The sequence below is a fragment of the Perognathus longimembris genome, chromosome 3 (genome assembly GCF_023159225.1).
Source record: "Perognathus longimembris pacificus isolate PPM17 chromosome 3, ASM2315922v1, whole genome shotgun sequence".
Lineage (NCBI taxonomy): Eukaryota > Metazoa > Chordata > Mammalia > Rodentia > Heteromyidae > Perognathus > Perognathus longimembris.
In genome coordinates, this window is record NC_063163.1 from 7,324,169 (window position 1) to 7,345,774 (window position 21,606).

The 21,606-nt window shown below is 58.8% G+C and overlaps 3 protein-coding genes across 6 annotated transcripts in view; 2 read left to right on the forward strand and 1 right to left on the reverse strand.

The window, feature by feature from the left end:
* The window catches only part of Tmtc4 (transmembrane O-mannosyltransferase targeting cadherins 4), a 50,400-nt gene extending 47,713 nt beyond the window's left edge, over nt 1-2,687 (forward strand). For all 3 annotated transcript variants that reach the window (XM_048341129.1, XM_048341131.1, XM_048341130.1), the window contains 2 exons: nt 1,058-1,127; nt 1,518-2,687. In XM_048341129.1, the coding sequence (XP_048197086.1) occupies nt 1,058-1,127; nt 1,518-1,663 (216 nt within the window). In that variant the 3' untranslated portion in view covers nt 1,664-2,687. The remainder of the gene's footprint in view (nt 1-1,057; nt 1,128-1,517) is intronic.
* Nucleotides 2,688-6,819: 4,132 nt separating this feature from the next.
* On the forward strand, nt 6,820-21,463 carry Ggact (gamma-glutamylamine cyclotransferase). 2 transcript variants are annotated; one of them, XM_048341135.1, is made up of 3 exons: nt 6,820-6,874; nt 13,987-14,042; nt 20,975-21,463. In XM_048341135.1, exon 3 carries the CDS (start codon nt 20,984-20,986, stop codon nt 21,431-21,433), a length of 450 nt encoding a protein of 149 aa, XP_048197092.1. In that variant the 5' UTR covers nt 6,820-6,874; nt 13,987-14,042; nt 20,975-20,983; the 3' UTR covers nt 21,434-21,463. The 2 variants fall into 2 exon arrangements, with proteins under 2 accessions (XP_048197092.1, XP_048197091.1); XM_048341134.1 differs by lacking the exon at nt 6,820-6,874 and adding an exon at nt 17,122-17,126 and having other exon boundaries at nt 13,665-14,042.
* Pcca (propionyl-CoA carboxylase subunit alpha) overlaps nt 9,471-21,606 on the reverse strand; it is a 310,079-nt gene continuing 297,943 nt past the window's right edge. The window contains exons 25-26 of the mRNA XM_048341133.1: nt 10,008-10,013; nt 9,471-9,486 (exon numbers count right to left, since the gene is read on the reverse strand). The gene's annotated coding sequence lies outside the window, so the exon portion shown is untranslated. The remainder of the gene's footprint in view (nt 9,487-10,007; nt 10,014-21,606) is intronic.

A 21,606-nucleotide genomic window follows, 5' to 3' on the forward strand; every position in this document is an offset into this window, starting at 1 on the left:
TAATATCATCACCGTTGTCGACTTCTCTCTGTTCATTGGTCTTTATTGGTATAATTTTCTGTAAGAGAAAGACATTGCATGTTTGCTTCTCCTGTTTGAACATCAGGGAATATAGTAGCTTCTCTGTACACTTGTAGCATTTTCTGGCTTTGCTCCAGAGGTGGCTTTTGGAAGCACTCAGTTTTATTTTGTGTGGATCTCCCTGAGGTGAGGGAAGTTTGGGGAGTTCTTCCTAACGACCTTTCCCACCGCTGCCGCCGGGTGCCCGTCAGTTCTCCCGGGACCCCACTGCCGGAAGCCCGCTCAGGGTGCGGCTTACAGGGTCGTGCTGACTTCTCCCAGAATATCTACGCCAACATCTGTGCCAGGGGCAGACGCCGCTTCACAGGTCCCCTCCTCCCCTGGGAGAGGCAGCGCATGCTCCGTGAGTCAGAATACATCCAGGTTCCCCCACTCTGTACGAGTTTAAGCAACTTCTTTTAAAACCGGGCTTGGCTTTTTAAGTTTTTAAATTTTATTGTAAAGGTGGTGATGTAGAGAGGGGTTATGGTGACAGAGTCAGCTGTCAGGCTGAGACAAACCCGCCCCACCAGGCCTGGCTGACACTGTCTGTAGATGAGAAGTGTGTGTGTGCAGGGGACCCCCTCTGTGCCGCCCGGGAGCTCGGGGCCCACCGATGCCCCCAGGGGTCACACTGCCTGTGTCCTGACAGGCTCACCCCGCACCCCAAACTTCCAACCCTTTGTCCTCCCGTCTCCCCATCCAGACCTTTCTGCAGCTTCCTCCATAGACTTCTGCTTCCCCCCTCCCAGCTGCCTGGACCCCCCCTCCCCTCCTCAGTCCCTCCCACCCCAGCCCTCCCCTCCCCACCAACCCTCCATTCCCACCCGCTACCCACCACAGCCCCCCACCCCCCCCCCCCGGGGTTGAGGGAGCAGCTGTGTGAAGACATGAAATGAGTCAAGAAAACTCCCAACCTGCTTCTCACCCAGAAATGGCGGGCTTCCCTCTGGGTGTGCTCACTCGCTCACACCCGCTGCCCCTCTCTCGTGTCCAGGAATCCGAAGCCCTGTTCCTCAAGGCGATCAAGGCGAACCCCAACACCGCCAGCTACCACGGCAATCTGGGTAAGGCCGGGCACCGGGCGCCCCCGAAGGGAAGCAGGTACTGTGCGTGCGCCCTTGGGGCTGGGGCGCAAGCCCTTGAAGGGGGGCTGGCCAGCTCTCCCTCCCTCCCCTCCCAGGTCCGGTGTGGCCCCATTTGACACCTAAGAGGATGAGAGGGGTCGTGACAGTGTCAGAACCTGACCAGACTCCCCTTCCCAGACTCCCGGCCCAGCACAGAGATGCCGAGTGCACCTGCAGTAACGTGTCACCCAAAGTGGCGGCGCCCCTTCTACTGCTAGGAAGCCCTTCCAGGGCCCGGCAGGGGGGCCCATAGCGGCCCTGTCTGTCGTAGTTCTTGGTAGAAGGTTATTCAGAGGCACCGCCACTGAACTCCACCCTCTGCCATTCCAGCTGTTCTGTATCACCGCTGGGGACATTTCCACTCGGCCAAGAAACACTATGAAATCTCCTTGAAGCTCGAGCCCGCGGCCGCAGGGACCAGGGAGAACTACAGCCTGCTCAGGAAAAAGCTAGAGCAAAGGCGGAAGGGCGGCTGACGGGCCTCCTTTGGGTTTTGAGTTTCTACCTGCATGAAGCGTATCCATCAAGGGGTTACGTTTAACCATTTAAGATTCTTAACACACGTTTATTTCACTCTTTCTTTTTATAAAGACAAAGACATGCAAAAAAAAAAAACAAAAAAGATTATAGCACCAGCAATATACTCTTGAATGCTTGATAACAGTTTTTGCATCGAAATTGTATTTTTTCAGACAACCCAAATTCTAAAATCCCAAAAGTGAAACCTTTTTTTTTTTTAACTAAACAGAAAATGAGAAAAAAAAATTATCTTGAGTGGCTTTGACTATCATTAAACCTGAATTTGGGATGTGAGCCTTGTGACCAGGAAATGACAGACCACTACGATGTATATAAATAGCAAATATGTCTATATTAGCATATTTATTTAATGACAAGAGAGAGTTAAATGTTGGGTTTTTAATCTCTTCGCACCAGTGTACCATGTATTCTGTTTATAAGGAATTATTTATTTGCATTTTTCTGTGTTGAGTAGGGCAGATAACTGAAAATTTTTAAATTTTTGTAAGTTTTGAGTGTGTTCTCCTACTTTTGCAATTTCATGACATAGGCGATGATACTGTATTCTCTGGAAACTGTCACTCCTGATAGAATATTCCATTCATGCCCTGGCTTACACAGGGAACGTGGCGTTGGGAGCCTCTCCTACTTCTGCTGGCTCATCTGTGTGTACTGTGTTCACTTTACCTGTGAATCTGTTTCCCATTTTGCTAAATGGAACTACTCATATCCGTCTATCCAGGAAAGGCAAGAGGTAAATTTTTTTCTCAAAAGGAATCATATTTGGGTATTTTGAGGTGTTTTTATGAATTGGATTATTTTTTCCATGGTTTATTTGGTTCAACAATTGTATTTACCTGTTGGGTTTGGTTTTTCACTATATGTTGTTGTTGATCTAATGGTTTATGCAATGTGTATCGTTTCTTATGTAGTAAAAGTATTATACAAACTGCCATGAAAATGTCACATCGCTTCCTAACAGATGTTGTTCAAGAGAGTAGAGTTTTTAATCCTCCTTTCCCTTTAATGGAGTGTCTAGAGTGACCCAGTGGTCTCTCCTCAGGCGTGACATGGTGGGTTTGGGTCTTGTTTTGTAGAATCACAGAGGGAAGCTGGATTCTGTGCCTCCCTTTGGGAGTGCAATGTGGATAGAGTTGTAAATCAATGCCTGTGACTTGTAGTAGTTGAAATATATCAGAAAAGAGTGTGCTGTGCTCCAGACATTTCTTCAGTGGTCTCAGAACCACAGCAGTGATTTATAGATCTCTTAAGGAGAGAGGCTTTCTGCTGTTTATCTCCCTGTAGGCCTTAGCCTAACAGATAACACATGCACTGTATGCTGTGTTGGATTCTTTAAAGGAAATGTCTTTTTTTTTTTTTAATGGCACTTGTTTCTTGAGAGTGAGGAGAGAGTATTTCTTCTAAAAGCTCCTTCAGGATCTTTTTTCTTTTTCCTAAAACTAAAACTTGGGTGTCAACTCAAGAACTGTCTTACCCCGCCCCCTCTTTGATTCTGGGGTCTCCTTCCTAACAGAATGGAAAGGAAAGGTCCCCAGTTCTCTTTGCTTTATTTCCTTTCTTGTTGTTGTTGTTTTACTTTTCTTTCCCTCTCTCCTTTTATCTTTAATTTTTTTGTGCCAGTACTGGAGCTTGAACTCAGGACCTTGAGCTCTTGCTAACAAGTGCTCTCTACCTGCGAAAAGTGGAGACGTGGCTCAGGGGACAGAACACCAGCTTGAGCAGGAAAGCTAAGGGACAAGCGCCCAGGCCCTGAGTTCAAGCCCGCGTCCTGGTGCACGATCACGCACACATGTCCAGCGACTCAGGTGGCATGCGAGAGACCCCGAGTTTAGCCCCCAGTACCCTACACGCATCCTCCTGGCGCAGTGTGCGTGGGTGCCTGCTGCGTGCACCTAGGAAGGCAGGGGCCGGGTGGCCATTCCCTGACGGCCGAGGGCAGCTGTCCACTGGAGCTCCGGGTTCAGAGAACGGAGCGGATGTTGACAGAAGAGTGGAGTCGTGTAACTAGCTGAAGATGCCTGCCTCTAACCTGCTCTTCACCAGAGGCAGCCTGGCCCTCGGGGCGTGGTAAGGCCCAGGGGATGGGGGAATGCCGCCTGGGGTAACCGCTCCACACCCAAAAAAAACACAGCCCTCTACCCTAAAATGTCACTTGTGCAAAGCTATGAAAGCATTGCACAGAAGAAAGGGCGTGTGCCAAGGCACGGTGGTGAGGAAGCGTCGGGTCTGGGGCGTGCAGGCTGGGAGAGGCAGGGGCTTCGCGGGCTTCATGGGCTGATGAGAGCCGGATGGCCACAGATCACAGACCGAACTCTGCATCGTAAAGACCTGCACCAGCCAGGCCCGCAGCACCCAGGAACCCCGTCCTGAGCACAGCACCTCCGAGCCTCAGTTTCTTTAGATAACGAAACGTAGGTTGTAAGAGCATGCCTAATGAGCAAGATGGTTGTGAAGATGGAAGTTCATGTAGTAGAATGTCTCCACGAGAAAGAATGGACTGTGGCAGACGATGGCGCTTTGCAAGGTCCCTGGGTTCGGTGGTCCTGGCATGTTCTACTGGTCAGATTACTTCTGAAAATTCTTACAATTGTTCTCTCCGGGTTTCACCAAAGCTAATGAAAGAATCCCATGATTTACTTCTATCTTTGCGTGTTATTCCTGAACTTGTAAGTGATGGGCAAAAAATAAACCATCTCTTCACAACTATAACTGCTTAGAAAATTTTGTATGTTTTTCTGAAAAGATACTGCTTATCATCTGTGGGGAAAAGGTCTGATTTCTTCAAAAAATAAATAAAAATGCCGACAGCAGCCCACGTCTTTAAAACATTAATTTCGGATTAAATGTGAGTGAATTCAGCTATGTAAGGTTGTTTTTCCTCCTCTCATTAATTTATCTGCTATGCTAATTGTTTATCAGCGAGACCAATTGTTCCAAGTTTAAAAAAAAAAAAAAAGAAAACTTGACAGAAGGAAAAGAAAGAAAAAATCCTGTTGCTTGTGGAGTTTAACAAAATTTCAGAGCCAGGGTTGGAAATAGAAGACACCAGTGGCTCAAGCCTATAACCCTAGCTACTCAGAAGCTACGATCTAGAAGGTCACGGTTCAACTGTAGCTCAGGCACCGAAGTCCATGGAACTCTGTGTCCAGAACAAGAAGGAAAAGGCCTGGGTCCGGTGGTAGAGAACCGGCTGAGCAATGAGCTGAACATGCGAGGAGCCCTGAGTTCGATCCCCACTTCCACAAAGCACACATTTTCTAAATTCGCCTAATTAATGGAATCTATGTTGAAACTGTAAAGTCTTCTTGGTGTCAGGACCAGTGAGGCTCCAAGGAGGTCTCCAAAAGGGAGGCAGCCCCGAGAGGCTAGGTGGGGGGAGGCCTCCACCGTGCCCCAAGACGCTAGGTTTGTGATGCAGTAACCCATGTGCATGTGCATACACACACACACACACATACTTGTAGAACTTCAGGAAAGTGCACATACCTCAGTGGAGAAACACTGTTCTACCATCAGAGGTATTTATGGTTAAAAAAAAAAAGTGATTTGGGGCTTGGTTAAAACTTGTTCATCTTTGTCCTGGTGCATTCCCTCATTCCTGCTATTACAGTCTTGACATTATCAGTTGGGCTCAGAGAAATCAAGTCCAATTAATTGGTTTGCTAAACTTTGGTCACTTGTGACATAAATGTCTGTGTTCCTTGCACATCCCTATAAAAAGATGAGTCTCATCGGATGCTCGCTCAGGCTTTCTTCCTTAAGTGACTTTCATTTGCACGTACTTCTGTGGTCCAAGGAGTATTTTTCACAAATTTGTTGTTCCCAGTGTGTGTCTTTCATTAATATATTCTTGCCCAATTTCCAGAGCACAGTACTATTTGGGCGAGGGCCAGGTGGGTCAGAGGGAGAGAGAGCTCCTTTTCCCTGTGTATGGCAACCTTTGGTTTTGTTTGTTTTGCTATCGATTAAAGCAAAGAAAATAGTCCTGGTGCACTTTCAACCAAGCTATTCGCGAATACAACGGCTGGGCCATAAATCCTTCACTCCCATTGCCCACACGTTACTTTTCTTGACTTCATCTTGATTTTTTTTTTTTTTTAAATGGGAAATGACCGGCAAGTGGACTGTATTAAGTAAATGTTGCTGAATACCAAGTCTGTGCTGTAGTATTTGAAATAGGAACGCCATGGACCCAGCCCTGTTCTGTCAGGTCAGCTCGGTGGTACGGAGAGGAGAGCGGGAGGCCTCGCGCCCCCGGGAGGACCGGTGCCCGGGGAGGCCCTGGTGCCCGGGGAGGCCCTGGTGTCCGGCTCGTCGTGGAGCCGAGGCTCGCCTTCCATGTGGTGTGGCGGGAGTGTGCCCGCCTGGTGCACGGCTGAGCGTGGATGCCAGGGGCACCGGCGGGGGCTTTGTGTCTGCCGCGGGCCCCAGGTGAGTGTTTATGGAGAACGGGACCCGAATGCCTGTGCACCAGGTTGCTTGCTGGCGGGAATGGGAGTGGAGCGAGGGCACCACGGAGGCTCCATCGTGCTGCAATGCCAGGTCTCGCCTGCAGGGGTCGCCTTCAAGGCTGCAGTTCCACGTCCCGCCTGCAGGGGGTGCCCTTTTGATAGAGCGCCTCAACTGACCCGCAGTGGCCGAAGTGGACTGGTGCTCCGTGTCCCACCTGCAGGGAGTGTCACAGTGGGGAGGGGGTGGGGGTGTAGTGCTCCATTCTGCCTGCAGGGGTCGCCTTTGGGCTACAGTGCGGCGTCTCGCCTTCAGGGGGGCGCGTGGTGCTGCTGTTTGTGTCTTACCTGCCCGGGACGCCCTTACGCTCACCGGGCCCGCAGGAGGCGCCGTTCACCGTAGTACCGCGCGTGACCTGCAGGGGTCGCCCTTGGGGGCTGCTGTCCCACGCCCTCCCTGCAGGGGGCATCGCGGCGCGTGGCAGTGCTGCACTCCGCCTGCAGGCGGCGTCCTTGGTGCTGGAGTGCCAGGAGAGACCGGAAGTCGCGCCCCGCGGTGTGCAAGGCCGCGTCCCGCCTGCAGGGGGCGCTGGCGGGGGATAGGGGGGAGGTGGGGTCACCGGCAGTCCAGCTGGGCGGGGCCTTGCCGCCGGGAGTCACGTGGCCGGCCTTGGCGTGGCCGCGTGACGGCGGGTTCAGGTGAGGGGACGGCCGGGGTCGCGGGGCGGGGCGGGGCCGGGCCGCGCGGGGACCGGTGGCGGAGGCTGCGCGGTGGCGGAGGCTGCGCGGTGGCGGAGGCTGCGCGGTGGCGGTGGCGGCGGCGGCGGAGCCCCGCGGGCCCGGGTCAGGGGCGCGCGCGCAGCCGCCGCGGGAGCGCGCCCGCCGGCCGGCCGGGAGCTGGAACGCGGCGCGGGCCGTGGAGCCCCGCGGCGGGGTCGGGGTCGGGGCCGCGGGGATCTGGATCCGCCGGGGGGGGGGGGGGGGCGGCTGTCGGGTGGAAACGCGGCGGCGGGAGGCAGAGCCCCAGCCAGAGAAGGAAAATCCCCGGCCCCAGAGGCCCCGGGCCCGGGGTGGGGGGTGGGGGTGGGGGGTAGGGGGGAGGGGGTGGGGAGGTGGGGGGGGGGTCGGATTCAAGGCCCCTGAACCCCAAGCTGCAGCCACGGGGCAAATGCAATCGTTTGGCGGCCTTCTTTCTCTTCCGAGCTGCTTGTTCTTTCTGGTGCCACACCATGGATTAGAAACCAAGACATGTCTGCAGGCAGTGGGGTGCACCGCACCCCCTTCCCCCCCACCCCACCCCTCCACCCCCACCCCACCCCCCTGCAGCCCCGGGGCCTCGTGTTTGCTGCCCTGGGGAGCCTTGCAGCCGCCGTGGCCTCCACTTCCTGACCCTGTGCCCAGAGCAAACCACCCGTGGGGAGGTTTGGGGGGGGGGAGTGGGGGGGAGTGGGGGGGCTGGCCGGGGTGGGGGGAGGAGTGGGGGGGGAGTGGGGGGGCTGGCCGGGGTCACCTTGGGCAGTGGCCAGCAGCCCGGGCATGCACGCAGCCTGGCTGCACCTTTGGACTTGTTCTCTGTTGGTTTCCTCATTGCCTTACTGTAAGCTCTCTGGAACATTCCAGCCCTGCGGGCACAGGGGCTGGGGGCAAGGCCTCGTCCCCGGCCTCGTCCCCGGCCTCGTCCCCGGCCTCGTCCCCGGCCTCCTCCCCGGCCTCCTCCCCGCCTCCTCCCCGGCCTCCTCCCCGCCTCCTCCCCGGCCTCGTCCCCGGCCTCCTCCCCGGCCTCCTCCCCGCCTCCTCCCCGGCCTCCTCCCCGCCTCCTCCCCGGCCTCCTCCCCGGCCTCCTCCCCGGCCTCCTCCCCGGCCTCCTCCCCGCCTCCTCCCCGGCCTCCTCCCCGGCCTCCTCCCCGCCTCCTCCCCGGCCTCCTCCCCGCCTCCTCCCCGGCCTCCTCCCCGGCCTCCTCCCCGGCCTCCTCCCTGTCCCCTACCGTGTTTGAAGAGGGACATCGCCCACTAAGTGAAGGTGGCCATGAGCCCAACATCAAGCAAGGGCAGGGTCTTCCTTTGAAGCCTTGGCCATGAGACCTGGGGGGTCGGCGGGCTCTGGGGGGTCAGCGGGCTCCGGGAGGCCCGGCCTCTGGGGTTAACAGAATTCTCTAGTTCTTTTTCTTGGTCCCAGCACTGGAGCTGTAGCGCGGGGCCTTGTGCTGTCACTTGAGGGCTTTTTCCACTCAGAGCCCTTTGCCACCTGAGCCAAACTTGCACTTCCAGAGGTTCCTTGGTGGTGGTGGTGGTTTGGTTTGGTTTGGTTTGGGGGCTAATTCGTTAAGAGAGGAGAGTCTCACCGACTTTCCGGCCTGGCCTGGCTTCGAACCCGTGTCCTCAGATCTCAGCCTCCCTGCGCAGCTAGGATTACAGCCGTGGAAGCCGTGGGCACGGGGCTGGAATCTATGCTTGAGTCGAAGGCCTCTCAAACCGCTCAGGACAAAGCATCCTTATGCGTTGAGAGCCCCTGCCCCCCAGGGGCCCCCCGACTCTGAGTGAGATGGGGGTACACACTCCCCACCCAAGAGGAGTTGTGGAAAAGACCTGGTGACACCGGTGTGGGTGTGCCCGGCGCTGCAGAAGCAGAGACTCGAGACGAGGGATCCTGGAGAAGGTGGGGAGCCCCCCGCGGGGGATTGCACCGGGTGGGGGGCTCGGCCCGGCCCGGGCAGGCAGCAAGGGCACTGGGCCGTGGGCGCCGCTCACCAGGCGCGGGTGTGTCTTCTTCATTAGGGGCGGTTTCCACAGACATGGAGGCGCCGGGCAGAGTGAATGCCGCGGGCCTGTCCGTGACACGCCGTGACCTCGTTTCTGCAGCTTTGCCTGCATCTTCGTGTAGCGCTTCCGTTGCGGACGCCGCGGCCGTTCACCTGGAGGTCCTGGGAACCCGGGTTCTGGTGTGACTGCGGTAGGGGGGTCGCCTGTCGTGAAAGCACAAGCATCCTCGGTGTTTTCTAAGCGCTCGTTCTTGCCGCTGGCTCTGTGCGGGGGGCCTCGCCCTGCTCTTTCCGCTGAGGGCAGGGGGCTCGCGCCCCGGCTCCCCGACGCCCCTTCTCCGGTGTCATGTCAGTGGATTACACAGCGTGGAGCCCTGAAGGCTGATTTCTGCGCGTCGCCTCTTGCTGCGGCTGTGGGACACCCGCTCCGTGGTCCCCTCCCTCACTCCGGGACACGCTGTGGACCGCGGGGTCCCGCACCCTCGAACACGGCTGCTGAAGCACTTGTGTGGAGGGGGTTTTGCCAGGGGTGTTTTGGCGGCGGTGGTCGCGGTGGCCGTGGGGCTTGAACCCGGCCCGGGCGCCATCCCTGAGCTCTTTCGCTCGCGGCCAGCGCTCCACCACTGTGAGCCACAGCGCCCCTTCAAGGGCTGGCCTTGAACTTGGATCCTCAGCTCCCGGCCGCCCGCGGTGTGGCTCTCGGGGTCACGGGTGGACCCGGGCCTCACCTGTCCGCTGCCGGGTGCTGTGGGTGGTGGTTGCTAACGTCCCGTCACCACCGGGCGGGGAGGGGGCGCGGGGTCCCTCCTCTCCCCGGGGGGAGCACGCGGGGGGGGGGGGGGTGCCCAGGCCTTCCTGACGCGCGGGCCGCTTGCGGGGAGGCCTCAGCCCGCCCCGTCTGCCTCTGCGAGGTGGCCGTGGAGCCCGGGCGCAGCGGGGAAGGCGTGGATTCGGCAGGGATTCTTGTGGCGGCTCGGCGGGCCGGCATTCCTCCAGCAGAGCAGCACCGCGGACATGCTGGGGGGCCAGGGGAATGTGGGGGGCCCCGTCTCCCCCCCAGGGGCGGGCCGGAGAGCCCGGGTGGCTGCCCCTCCCGCCAGGATGACCTTTAACCCCCGGGCGACTCAGCCCCGTCCTTCCTGCTGGGGGAGGAGGGCGCCGCCCCGCGGGACGGGTGGAGCCCTTGCCTGCCCGCACCGCACCGCAGCCTCCTCACTGCTGGGCCGCCGGTCCCCGCGACCACGAGGCCCCAGGCGGCGTCATGAGACGAGAGCCAGCTCGGAACCAGGCCAGAGATGGCGGCGCCCGCGGACGCAGGGCTCATTCCAAACCACAAGCCCCGAGCTCAAGCCCTAGCAGGCCAGAAAGAAAGCAGCCGGGCTGGCCCACGGGCGCAGGGTGAGGCCCACGGGCGCAGGGCGAGGCCCACGGGCGCAGGGCGAGGCCCACGGGCGCAGGGCGAGGCCCACGGGCGCAGGGCGAGGCCCACGGGCGCAGGGCGAGGCCCACGGGCGCAGGGCGAGGCCCACGGGCGCAGGGCGAGGCCCACGGGCGCAGGGCGAGGCCCACGGGCGCAGGGCGAGGCCCACGGGCGCAGGGTGAGGCCCACGGGTGCAGTGTAAGGCTCACGGGCGCAGTGTGGGGCACAGGGTAAGGCCCACGGGCGCAGGGTGAGGCCCACGGGTGCAGTGTAAGGCTCACGGGCGCAGTGTGGGGCACAGGGTAAGGCCCACGGGCGCAGGGTAAGGCCCACGGGCGCAGGGCGAGGCCCACGGGCGCAGGGTGAGGCCCACGGGCGCAGGGTGAGGCCCACGGGCGCAGGGTGAGGCCCACGGGCGCAGGGTGAGGCCCACGGGCGCAGGGTGAGGTCCACGGGCGCAGGGCGAGGTCCACGGGCGCAGGGCGAGGCCCACGGGCGCAGGGCGAGGCCCACGGGCGCAGGGCGAGGCCCACGGGCGCAGGGCGAGGTCCACGGGCGCAGGGTGAGGCCCACGGGTCCACGGCTGGGATAGCTGTGGGTTGGTGGACACGGGTGAGCGCTTACCCGCGGCACGGCAGGCTGAGCCTCATGGCGGGGGTGGGGGGGTTGGAGGGACACCGCGCTGCCCGGGCCCTGTAGGAGATGGGGGGGTCTGGTGTGTCAGGTGCTTGCGATGCTGCGCGCGCGCGCGGGCCACGCGCCCGGCTCCCACACAATCGCTCTTTGTGCTGAGGACGCTGCGTCCGGGGCGCACACAGGGCACAAGAACGAAATGAGAGAAACAACAGCCCTTGGCCCAGGGTCGGGGAAACAAAGAGGAATGGCGGGGAGGCCCGCGATGTCTCCCCAGGCCGGGCAGGCCGAGGGGCGGGGTCTGAGCCCGGAGCACTGCCGGAGACGGGCCCGGGCGCCCGGCTCCTCCTCCGGGGCTCGTCGGGCGGGCCGGGGCGGGGCGAAGCCCGGCACAGCTCGGCCCCACCGACAGAAGCGGCCCGCTCCGCATCCACGCGTCCCTGGAAGTGGAAGGAGACGTGGAGGAAGGGCTCCAGCCCGTCCTGGGAGGTGCGTGCGTGCGTGCGTGCGTGCGTGTGCGTGCGTGCGTGTGCGTGTAAGCTGGTGTGCTGCAAGTCCTTCTCACCTAAGAACCTCGGACACGGAAACCGTGGGCGTCACCTTCACGTGGCCCGGGAACCGAGACCCCGCAAACGGAGCACCGAGCACCCTGTTGCTTTTCCTGCTTAAAACCAGGGGAGCCACGGTGTTGCGTCCCCAGAGTCACCCCGGAAGCCACGCCGCAGAGAGGGACGCGAGGAAAGGCTGCGCCCTGCGCCCGCCCGCGGCCGGGCCCGGCGGGGCGCCCCCTGCGGAGGGCAGGGGAGGGAGGGCCGGGCGCCCCCTGTGGAGGGCAGGGGAGGGAGGGCCGGGCGCCCCCTGTGGAGGGCAGGGGAGGGAGGGCCGGGCGCCCCCTGTGGAGGGCAGGGGAGGGAGGGCAGGTGAGGGCGGGCCGGGTGCCCCCTGCGGAGGGCAGGGGAGGGAGGGCCGGGCGCCCCCTGTGGAGGGCAGGGGAGGGAGGGCCGGGCGCCCCCTGTGGAGGGCAGGGGAGGGAGGGCGGGCGGGGCGCCCCCTGCGGAGGGCAGGGGAGGGAGGGCCGGGCGCCCCCTGTGGAGGGCAGGGGAGGGAGGGCGGGCGGGGCGCCCCCTGCGGAGGGCAGGGGAGGGAGGGCCGGGCGCCCCCTGCGGAGGGCAGGGGAGGGAGGGCCGGGTGCCCCCTGTGGAGGGCAGGGGAGGGAGGGCCGGGTGCCCCCTGTGGAGGGCAGGGGAGGGAGGGCGGGAGGGGCGCCCCCTGCGGAGGGCAGGGGAAGGAGGGCAGGTGAGGGCGGGCCGGGTGCCCCCTGCGGAGGGCAGGGGAGGGAGGGCGGGCCGGGTGCCCCCTGCGGAGGGCAGGGGAGGGAGGGCGGGCGTGAGCCAGGCGACCTGGGAAAGCGGTCCCCACGCCCAGTGCGCGGCGAGGCCGCGGGGACGCCGGGCAGCCTGGGCGGCCGGCGAGTGGACGAGGGGGAGGGAGGCCTCTCCTGTCCGCCCTCCGGGCCGGGCCGGGCCGGGGCCGGGGCCGGCCGTCCTGCCAGGCGGCCCCCACTGGCCGTGGAGGGCGGACGGGCCTCGCGCCGTCCTGTCTCTTCACCTGTTTCCTACAGTTCCGAGAAGCTTTGGAGAGACAGTCTCCGCCGCGCAGTCTGGGCGGAGGGAGGGAGGGGAGGGGGAGGGTGGGGGGCCCCCACCCCACGGGCTGATCCGGCGGCCGGGGGCGCGGGCGGCACTCGGCGCGCGGTGTTCTAGGGACAGGGCGGTGTGACCGGCGCTCAGTTCCGCGGCCCACAGGCCGGAGGCTCCGCACGCAGGGCCTGACGGGAGCCAAGGGGGGCCCGGGGGGGCCTTGGGGCGGGAGCTTCCGGTCCTCAGGTCTCTCCTCCCTCCCTCCGCGAGTGGCCGAGCAGACAGCCGCGGCCCGCACTTCCTGCCACCTACACCCGGCCACGGGCCTGGCCCCGCCACGGGCCTGGCCCCGCCACGGGCCTGTTCCCGCCACGTCCGCAGTGGCGCTGCGAGCGCAGGGTGGGGGCCGGGTTTACCACGCGACAGCCAGCGTTTCGTAGGTGACCGGTTTTCCTACCATCAGTGAAGGCTCATTTTATGATGGAAGGTGATGCGCACTTAGTCCTTTCGCAGATGAATACAGGAGTGGGTCCCCTTGCACATGTGCGTTCGAGTGTGGCCCAGGCCTATTTACACTATTTTAATACAGTTTTAAATCCTGCCTTTTATGCGCATGCCACCAGGTGGCTGCAGAAAAATAAAGCAGACAAGTGTGACAGTTAGGCGAGACTTGTGACAGTGGAGATGGGCCGGGCCTCCGACTCATTCACTTGGAGGCATGGCCCACAGTGCCGGGCCCGACGGTGGTTTTGATTTTGTAAATACTGACAGTGTCAAACTCGTCAAGAGTTTGCTGAACCAAGACTGTTCCACCCCCAGGCTGAACCCTGGGGGTCCCTGTTGTTCCTGGCCAGTCTGGATTTGAGGGCACCCCTCCCCCTCATCCTGGAACATCGGTGATGTCACAGCCCAGAGCTTCCTTGATTCACAGGCTCTGGGACCCAATGGAAAATCCTCCAGAGCGAAGGTCCATATGTCCTGCATGTGGGTTTTGGGGTCCACGGACTAAGGGGACCTGTGCCTGGAGGGTGCCGGACCTGTTTCCACCGGACGTGTCTGTGAGAGTCAGGAGAGCAGCGGCACACACCGTACTGTCCTGGGTTTCCAAGCAAGGGGAAAGACGGTTCGGCCCCGCGACATGAAAGCCTGCCATGTCCTGGCCCAGTCACGTGCCTGCCCAGCCTCTCATGTGCTGAGCCTTAGTTCTCTAATTTATTCACTTTGACAACCTCTTGGTTGTACACCACTTTGCTCACAACTTGCCTGTCTGATTCAAAGTGAACACGAGTGCCTTAATCCTCTAATGGGAATTAATTGCTTGTTTCAGTGCTTAACTCTGATCTTTCTTCATCCCCACAGGGACAGGCTGCTTCCTGAAGGACCTGTGTGTGTCACTCAAAACACAATCCGGAAAGGTATGGCAGAAGCCAGACGTGCCAAACTCTGTGTAGTGCAGAAAGTGTTCACTAACTTATTTTATATCATCAAGGATACACTTGTTAAGCTTTCTGATAGTTTCTTTCACCTGGTTTGCCCTTATGGAAATGAGCTATCACATTGTGCAGACAATCACTAACTTATAACCGAGTTGCAGTGCATACTTTATGCCCTAATCCTGATCGTTCATCATTAAGACCACAACCACCACTTGATAGGCCTTGTTCCCTCTCCCCGATATAATGTATTCACTGCCTTCTTAGGGCTTAGTGTATAAGAATACAGCTAGCATGTATTTCTGAAAGATCTTGACAAACGATGGAGTTGGGAATGAGACCGTGGGAGGCTACGGAGAGGTGGAGGGGAAGAAAGAATTCATGTTGGGCAGATCCATAGAGCTGTCACTCAGCCAGCAGTTCACAGAAATCAGTTCATGGGGAAATACAATGAACCCGGCTTTTTGTTGTTGTGGCTGTTTGGTCTGTTAGGAGGCTTGAACTCTGGGCCTGGGCGCTGTCCCTGAGCGCTTCAGCTCACAGCTAGTGCTCGACCACTTGAGCCTCAACACCACTTCTGGTTTTCTGGTGGTTAATTGGAGGTAAGAGTCTCACTGACTGTCCTGCCTGGGCTGGCTTTGAACCATGATCCTCAGAGCTCAGCCTCCTGAGTAGCTAGGATTACAGGCGTGAGCCACGGGAGCATGGCTGAACCCGGTTTTGAAAAGAAGAAAACAGACTTCAGTAAGACTTCCACAGATCTACAGTTGCAGTAGGGTAGAGGCGGGACTTAAGTTTCAGCCTCTCACCCTATCGCAGCAGTGTACGGGTTGGCTGCACAATGTTCTTAGCTGCCCACCTGCAGACACGGAACTGCCTGCGGGAGGCTGGGCACCTGCTAGGTCTGGTCCAGCACAACACACATCCTTCGGTGTATGGCGACCTGGGGACATCACGTTACCTACACACAAACAGCAGTCTTTGTTTGTTCTGGAAAGGCCCAAATAGCTCCCTTAACTCATCCAAACTTGCCTTTTTGCCTGAGACTCTCTGACCAAGCTGTGTCATAGAAATATATAGATCTTGATAGATAGATGGGGGCGGGGAACGCTCATGGCAATAATCCTAGCTGCTCAGGAGGTAGGGCATGAGCCTAACAAGCTCGTAGCCCCGAATTCAAACCCCTGCGCTGCCCACAGTATATGCAGATGGATAAAGAGTTACACAGATAGATGATAGGTATCTTATGACTACAGCCAATATTAAAATCTTATTCGCTCTTTTAATTTTTTGGTAGCACCGGTTGAAGTCAGGGTTTTACTGGCTAGGCAGGTGCTAGCTGAGCCACAGCTCTGGCCTTTGTTATACTGGGTGTTTTTGAGATAGGGGTTTGTTTCCTGCCTAGACATATGCCTGAATTTTGATCTAACTGTGTCAGACTTCCTGGTGTATCCAAGACAAGAAGTGTGTGCCACCACATCTAGCTCCTGGTTAAGGAGTATTGTAAGCTTTTCTGCTCAGGCTGGTCTTGAACTGTGGCCCTCCAATCTCAGGCTCTTGGGTAGCTAAGATTATAAGCATGAGCCCTACCAGTTCCTGGATCCCATATTTTTTTAGTTGATTATTTGAAAAACCAAATTGTTTTGCTTTTTATAAAGCAAAAACAAAACGGATGTCTGGAACAATTAAACTTGAAAATACAGATGAAACACTAGAGCTCATTTTGGAAATAAGATTATAGCCAGGGGCCAGCGGCTCATACTTATATTCTTAGCTACTCAGGAGGCTGAGATCTGAGGATCACAGTTCGAAGCCAGCCCAGGCCAGGCGGCAAGTCTGTGAGACTCTTATCTACAATGACCCACCACAAGGTTGGAAGTGAAGCTGTGGCTCGAGTGGTAGAGTGCCCAGGCCCTGAGTTAGAGCCTGAGGGTCAGCACACACAAGCGTGCTCACACACACACACGATTGTAAGAGAATAGTATGAACAAGTGTGCGTGGCAATGGCATACCAAGAGGAAAAGGCAGAAAAGACACAACTTAGCATAGCGGAATCGTGAAATAAAGTCTTCACTGACCTTTAACTAGCAAGTGCACCAAGAAGTACTGGGGGAGGGGGAGGGGACTAGAGGAAAGCTTCCCTGGTGAATTCCCCCAAAGAGTTAACAAATGAACCCCAGTCTTTGTGAAATCATTCTTAAAAAATTGGGAGGGAATAAACACTCTCATACTCACTGGTATCAAAGGCAGGCATTAAAGCCCACTACGGCCCGCATCCCTGAGGAAGACTGACACACAAATCCCAGGCATTACCAGTCTCCATTACGTGGGATTTATTCCTGGAGTGCAAGGATGGGTCAACAGACAAAAATCAATTACCGCAATGCACCACCCCACACGAACAGGCTGATGGAGAAAGACCACACACTCATCTCAATTGATACAGAAAAAAGCACTTAAGAAGATTCAGCACTGTCTCATGATAAATAACACTCAGACAAGGATTAAAAGGAAATTACTTCAACACAGTAAAGAGGTCATTAATCATCAGGGAAATGCAAATCAAAACCACAGTGGAACACAGACTCACCCCCGTCAGGATGGCCGTGTGCAGCAACACAGCACGCGTGCTGGGGAGGACGGGAGGATTCGAACCCTTGGCACGGCTGCTGGGAATGCCAGGGCTGCGGCGGCACTAGGAGACACGGAGCAATCAAGACAGTTTCCAGATGATCTGGCCAAGGAACGGAGGGCGGGCTCTCAGCTGTGTGCACTGCCACTGCTCACGCTGCCGAGAATCGGAAGCAACCGTGTGTCTGTCAAACCCAGTGCAAACCTGGTGGTGCTCGGGGGTGTTGGGGGCGAGGCCATGGCGGTCTAGAGCAGGGTGTCGGGGCACGTGGCCCGCACGGTGCCCCGTGTCACCTTCAGCCCCCTGCGTTCCTAATAGCTGCTGCCTCCTCTTCCCCTTTCTCTGTCCCCGGAGCAGGTGAAGGGAGTCCCGCTCCTCCCCGCCCTCTGCCCGGCCGTTTCAGTCGCTGCCTTGGGATTGGGAACGCAGGCCCGGTGGAGGGGCCCTGTGGGTGGCATCCTGAAAATGGAGATGGAAGGAAATTCCGCAAACCCAGACTGTCCGGAGTCAACCCATCCTGTCCCCGGGGACAGCCATCCGGGAGCGCCCCCCTTTCACACTTCAGAGTGACACAGAGGGTGTCAGTTTTTAGTATGAAAGGCCAGACGTTAGAAGGAAATGTCTTCCAGAAACTGATACCAACACAAAGAGAAGACGGGAAGTCGGAAGAAAGGGGTAAGGAAGAGAAGAAGCTTTAAAGAAAGGACAGCTGTGGAAGAACAATAGGCTAAAAACAGTGGGAGAAGGATGCTAGCAGTACACAGGGCAAAGGAATGTTCTAAATGAGCAGAACTGAAAGATGAAGACAATAAGTGAACTGGGATGAAGGAGAGAAGAGCTTTGGTGGAGGCAGGGAGGGGGACTCCAGATGCCCAGCACCCAAACCTCAGATTCACAAAGAGGGGGGGAGGGCGCCAGTGGCTCACCCCATAATCCTAGCTACTGGGGAGGCTGAGATCTGAGGACTGCAGTCCAAAGCCATCCCGGGCAGGAAAAGTCCCTGAGACTCATCTCCAATTAGCCACCAAAAAGCTGGAAATGGCACTGTGGCTCAAAGTGGTAGGGCTCTAGCCTTGAGCACAAAAGGTCAGGGACAGCGCCCAGGCCCTGAGGTTTTCTGCCCAAGGACTGGAACCAAAAGAAAAGAAAGAAAAAGAGAGAGAGAGAGGGAGAAAGAAGAAGGGAGGAAGGAAGAAATGCCCAGAACCTGTGCTCAAGAGTTGAGTTTCTGGTTGACATTCCCAGCAACATGAATAAGAGGAAATCCACCTGAGCCCCCATCGCCTTGCGAACAGGCGGCAGGAAATGAGGGCGGAGGGACAAACACCTGCTGAGAACAAGCCCAGGCCCCAGCAGAGCCGGGCAGCACAAGACGTGCAGACACGCCGCGATGCTAAGGTGCGCCCGGACCCTACACCTGCCGCACTGTTAACCTGGGCAGGAGTAGTGTCTCCAGTTGGGGAGGGGGGGTGTCCCCAAAAAGGGGATGAGCTCCAGCATAGACAGCTTGAGGACAGCAAGCGATGGCCCCGAGCCACAGGTTCCAAATGCACTCAGCAAAGGTGAGGCTGGGCGCCTGCGACCCAAGCTGCCCAAGCAAAACAAACGTGGCACGATTCTAATCCAAGGAGAACTGAAGGAAACGCCAGCAGCGCACTCGGTCAGCCGAGAGGCGCTTCCCACGGCTCCACGCCGACGCCGAGTGTGTGTCCAGAAGTGGGCCGGTGCGGCCCCGGCGGGAGGCGGGCACTGGGCAGGCTAGGGCGGCGTGGGGCCGTTCGGTGTGTCCGCTCCAGCGGCCACAGCTGCGGGCCGCAGAGGAGGCTGCTCTGCTTCCTTCGTTTCTCAGTCGGTGAGGCTGTGGCACAGAGAGGTTAAGTGATTTGCTTGGAGTCACACCATTACTAAGTGTTAAAGCCAGGATTCCAACAGGCAATTGAGTTCTGATGTCTGCTTTAAACCACTGCGCCCATGTGCTTTCGCGACAGTGAGGCAAGACATAATTTAAGGCATCAAAATAGCTGGGTGCTGTTAGCTCGTGACTGTAATCTTAGCTACTCGGGGGGCTGAGATCTGAGGATCATGGTTCAAAGCCAGCCCAAGCAGGAAAGCCCATAAGACTCTTACCTCCAATTACCCACCAGAAAACACGAAGTAGCACTGTGGCTCAAAGTGGTAAAGCACTAGCTTTGAGCAAAAGATCTCAGGGCCAGCGCCTAGGCACTGAGTTCAAGCCCCATGATCTACCAATAAGCAAATAAATAAAACATTAAAAAGTAGTAGTTCAAATGATAGAAGTTGTAGTTCCATGAGCAATGTGGGAACACCAAATGGACCTGTTGAAGGGCTTCTAAGTATGGCCTCTGGGGTGTGGAGAGGCGGTAGGGTTTTGTTTCACTTGTAAAGCTATTTATAGGCGTCCTGGGAAGCGGGTTTGGTCCTGTGGACCCTCTGTGCTGTGCTGGGCCGCAGGGCTGGGCTTTGCTAGGCCAGCAGCCTGCCTTGGAGCCAGCACCACAGTGCCCACCATCCATCTCCAGAGCTGCCTCCGGCGCGGGCCTTGGACTGGCACCAAACAGCACTGGCCAGAGGCCATGGGACCGAGGCAGGGCCAGGTGCGGCCCCTCTCCTGAGTTTCGGCGCATTGTTGAGTCACTTATTACTGGGCTGTTAGGTAACCGTCTGTGGCCCGGGTCAAGGTGAGCCGTTAATATTAACTTTCACAAGGAGCCGCTTAGGAAAGGCCGGGCCGGGCGGGGGCTGTCCTTGAAGTTCCACTCGGCAACACAGCCGGCACCAGAACAAAAACGTGGGTCGACTCTCATAGCCAGGTGATTCTCTCCTCTGTGGACTTGCTTATTAATTCCTATTTTTCCACACTTTTCTTAGCATATATCGACTGTTCAGTGTGTGTGTGTGTGTGTGTGTATTTCCACATTTGCATACTCTGATCACCTTTTCCCCCTCTATTACTGTTATCACACCTCTCTTTCAGCATGTCTCTTGCAGTGTCTGGTACCGTGAGCTTCATTATGTCCTTTGGTTTTGGGCACAGGCTCTGTGTCCGCCAGGCTGGTCTGGCGCGGTCTTCCTCCCGTGATCTTTTCTGCCACAGAACACTTCAACTATGCTTTCCCCTCCCCTTGTCTTTTGCCTTTCTCACTATGACATTTGTGGCGCACATTTCTAAGACCCTTTTTAAAAAGTTGAAAACAAACTCCCTAAGACCTTGGAAACTGCAGGCCTGCGCCGGGGCAGCGGAGCCCAGCTGAGGCCCGCGGCTCCCGCCTCCCCCCCGAGGCTGGCATCTCCGAGCCTCCAGCTCAGCCCAGCACCAAGGCCCAGGTAGGGGGCGGAGCGCTGCTCGCCCAGGCTGCCGTCTTGGGGCGCAAGGTGTCCCCAGCCTTCGGGCTGCTCCCCCTGGCGGGCTGGGGCCAGCGAGGTTCCAGGTATAAGGAAGAGCGGGTGGCATGATGTGCGGGTGAGACCTAAGTGTGAAGATGAGAAGGGACACCCTCTGTCCCTTAAAAACGGCGTCGTGGCTGCCACCCGAGAGGCCGGGGCTGGCACCTGGCATGGGCTATGCCCGGGGCTCTCTCAGACCTGCTCAGCGACCTGAAGTGAGTTCTAGGAAGCACTCAGAGTCTGGCATGGTGGCCGGGGGGGGGGGGGAGGGGTTGCGGGGGGGGGGGGAGGGCTGACATGCCCCCTCTTCCTGCTGAAGCAGTCAGATGTCAGGTCACTTTGAGAACTGCTGTGCCGGCCTCTTAGCCACAGAGTGGAAGACGGGGTGTAGTGATGCACCTGTAGTCCCAGCTGCCCAGAGGCTGAGGCAGGAGGGTCGTTTAACCCAGGAGTTCAAGGCCAGCCATGGAAACCTAATGAGTCCAGTCTCAAAGCGCCATCTGCACATACATGAAAGATTGCTATGGGTTCTGTGCTGGGGCCGAGCCCAGGACTTGGCTACGCGAGGCGATGCCCCTCTGGCCATCCTCCAGGCCATCCACCCAGTCAACGACGGTCCCTTTCTCTACACTCCGCATTTGGTCCCTACAGCTGGGTCTGGCCCACCGCCTCTAGGCCGGGAATGGCCTGGGTGACTTTGTGCCTTGTCCACAGCGCAAGTCCTCGTGGGGCGTGGTGCTGCTCTAGTCCCCAAGTCTATCGCCAGAGTGGGGGGGGAGCCGGGAAGCCCGGCAGAAGCCCCCTGGCCTTCCTGGGCCCTGGGCCCCCCCAGACCTGGTGGCAGCGATGACACGCCCGCCTTCTCTCCCGTCCGCAGGCCCCACCGATGGCCCACGTCTTCGTGTACGGCACGCTGAAGCGAGGCCAGCCGAACCACCAAGTCATGCTGGACGGGGCGCACGGCTGGGCGGCCTTCCGGGGCCGGGGCTGCACGGCCGAGCCCTACCCCTTGGTGATCGCCGGCGAGCACAACATCCCCAGGCTGCTCCAGCTGCCGGGCCGGGGCCGCTGCGTGCAGGGCGAGATCTACCAGGTGGACGAGGAGATGCTGCGCTTCCTGGACGACTTCGAGGGCTGCCCCGACATGTACCAGCGCACCCCGGTGCGGGTGCGGGTGCTCGAGTGGGAGGGCGGCGCGGGGCCCGGGGACAGCGTGCAGTGCTTCGTGTACAGCACGGCCACGTACGCGCCCGAGTGGGTCCACCTCCCTTACCTCGACAGCTACGACTCCGAGGGCGCCCACGGGCTGCGCTACAATCCCCGGGAAAACCGCTGAGCCGGGCCAGCGGCCAAGGCCCGGGAGGCCCGGGGCTGCCCGTCACCCACGAGGGGCCTCTCGGCAGACACGGGGATGGGGCCTGGAAGCAAGGCCAGGCCTCGCTCGCTTCTCCCAGCGGCACCAGTTCTGCAACCGAGAGAGAGGGAGAGAGAGAGAGAGAGAGAGAGAGA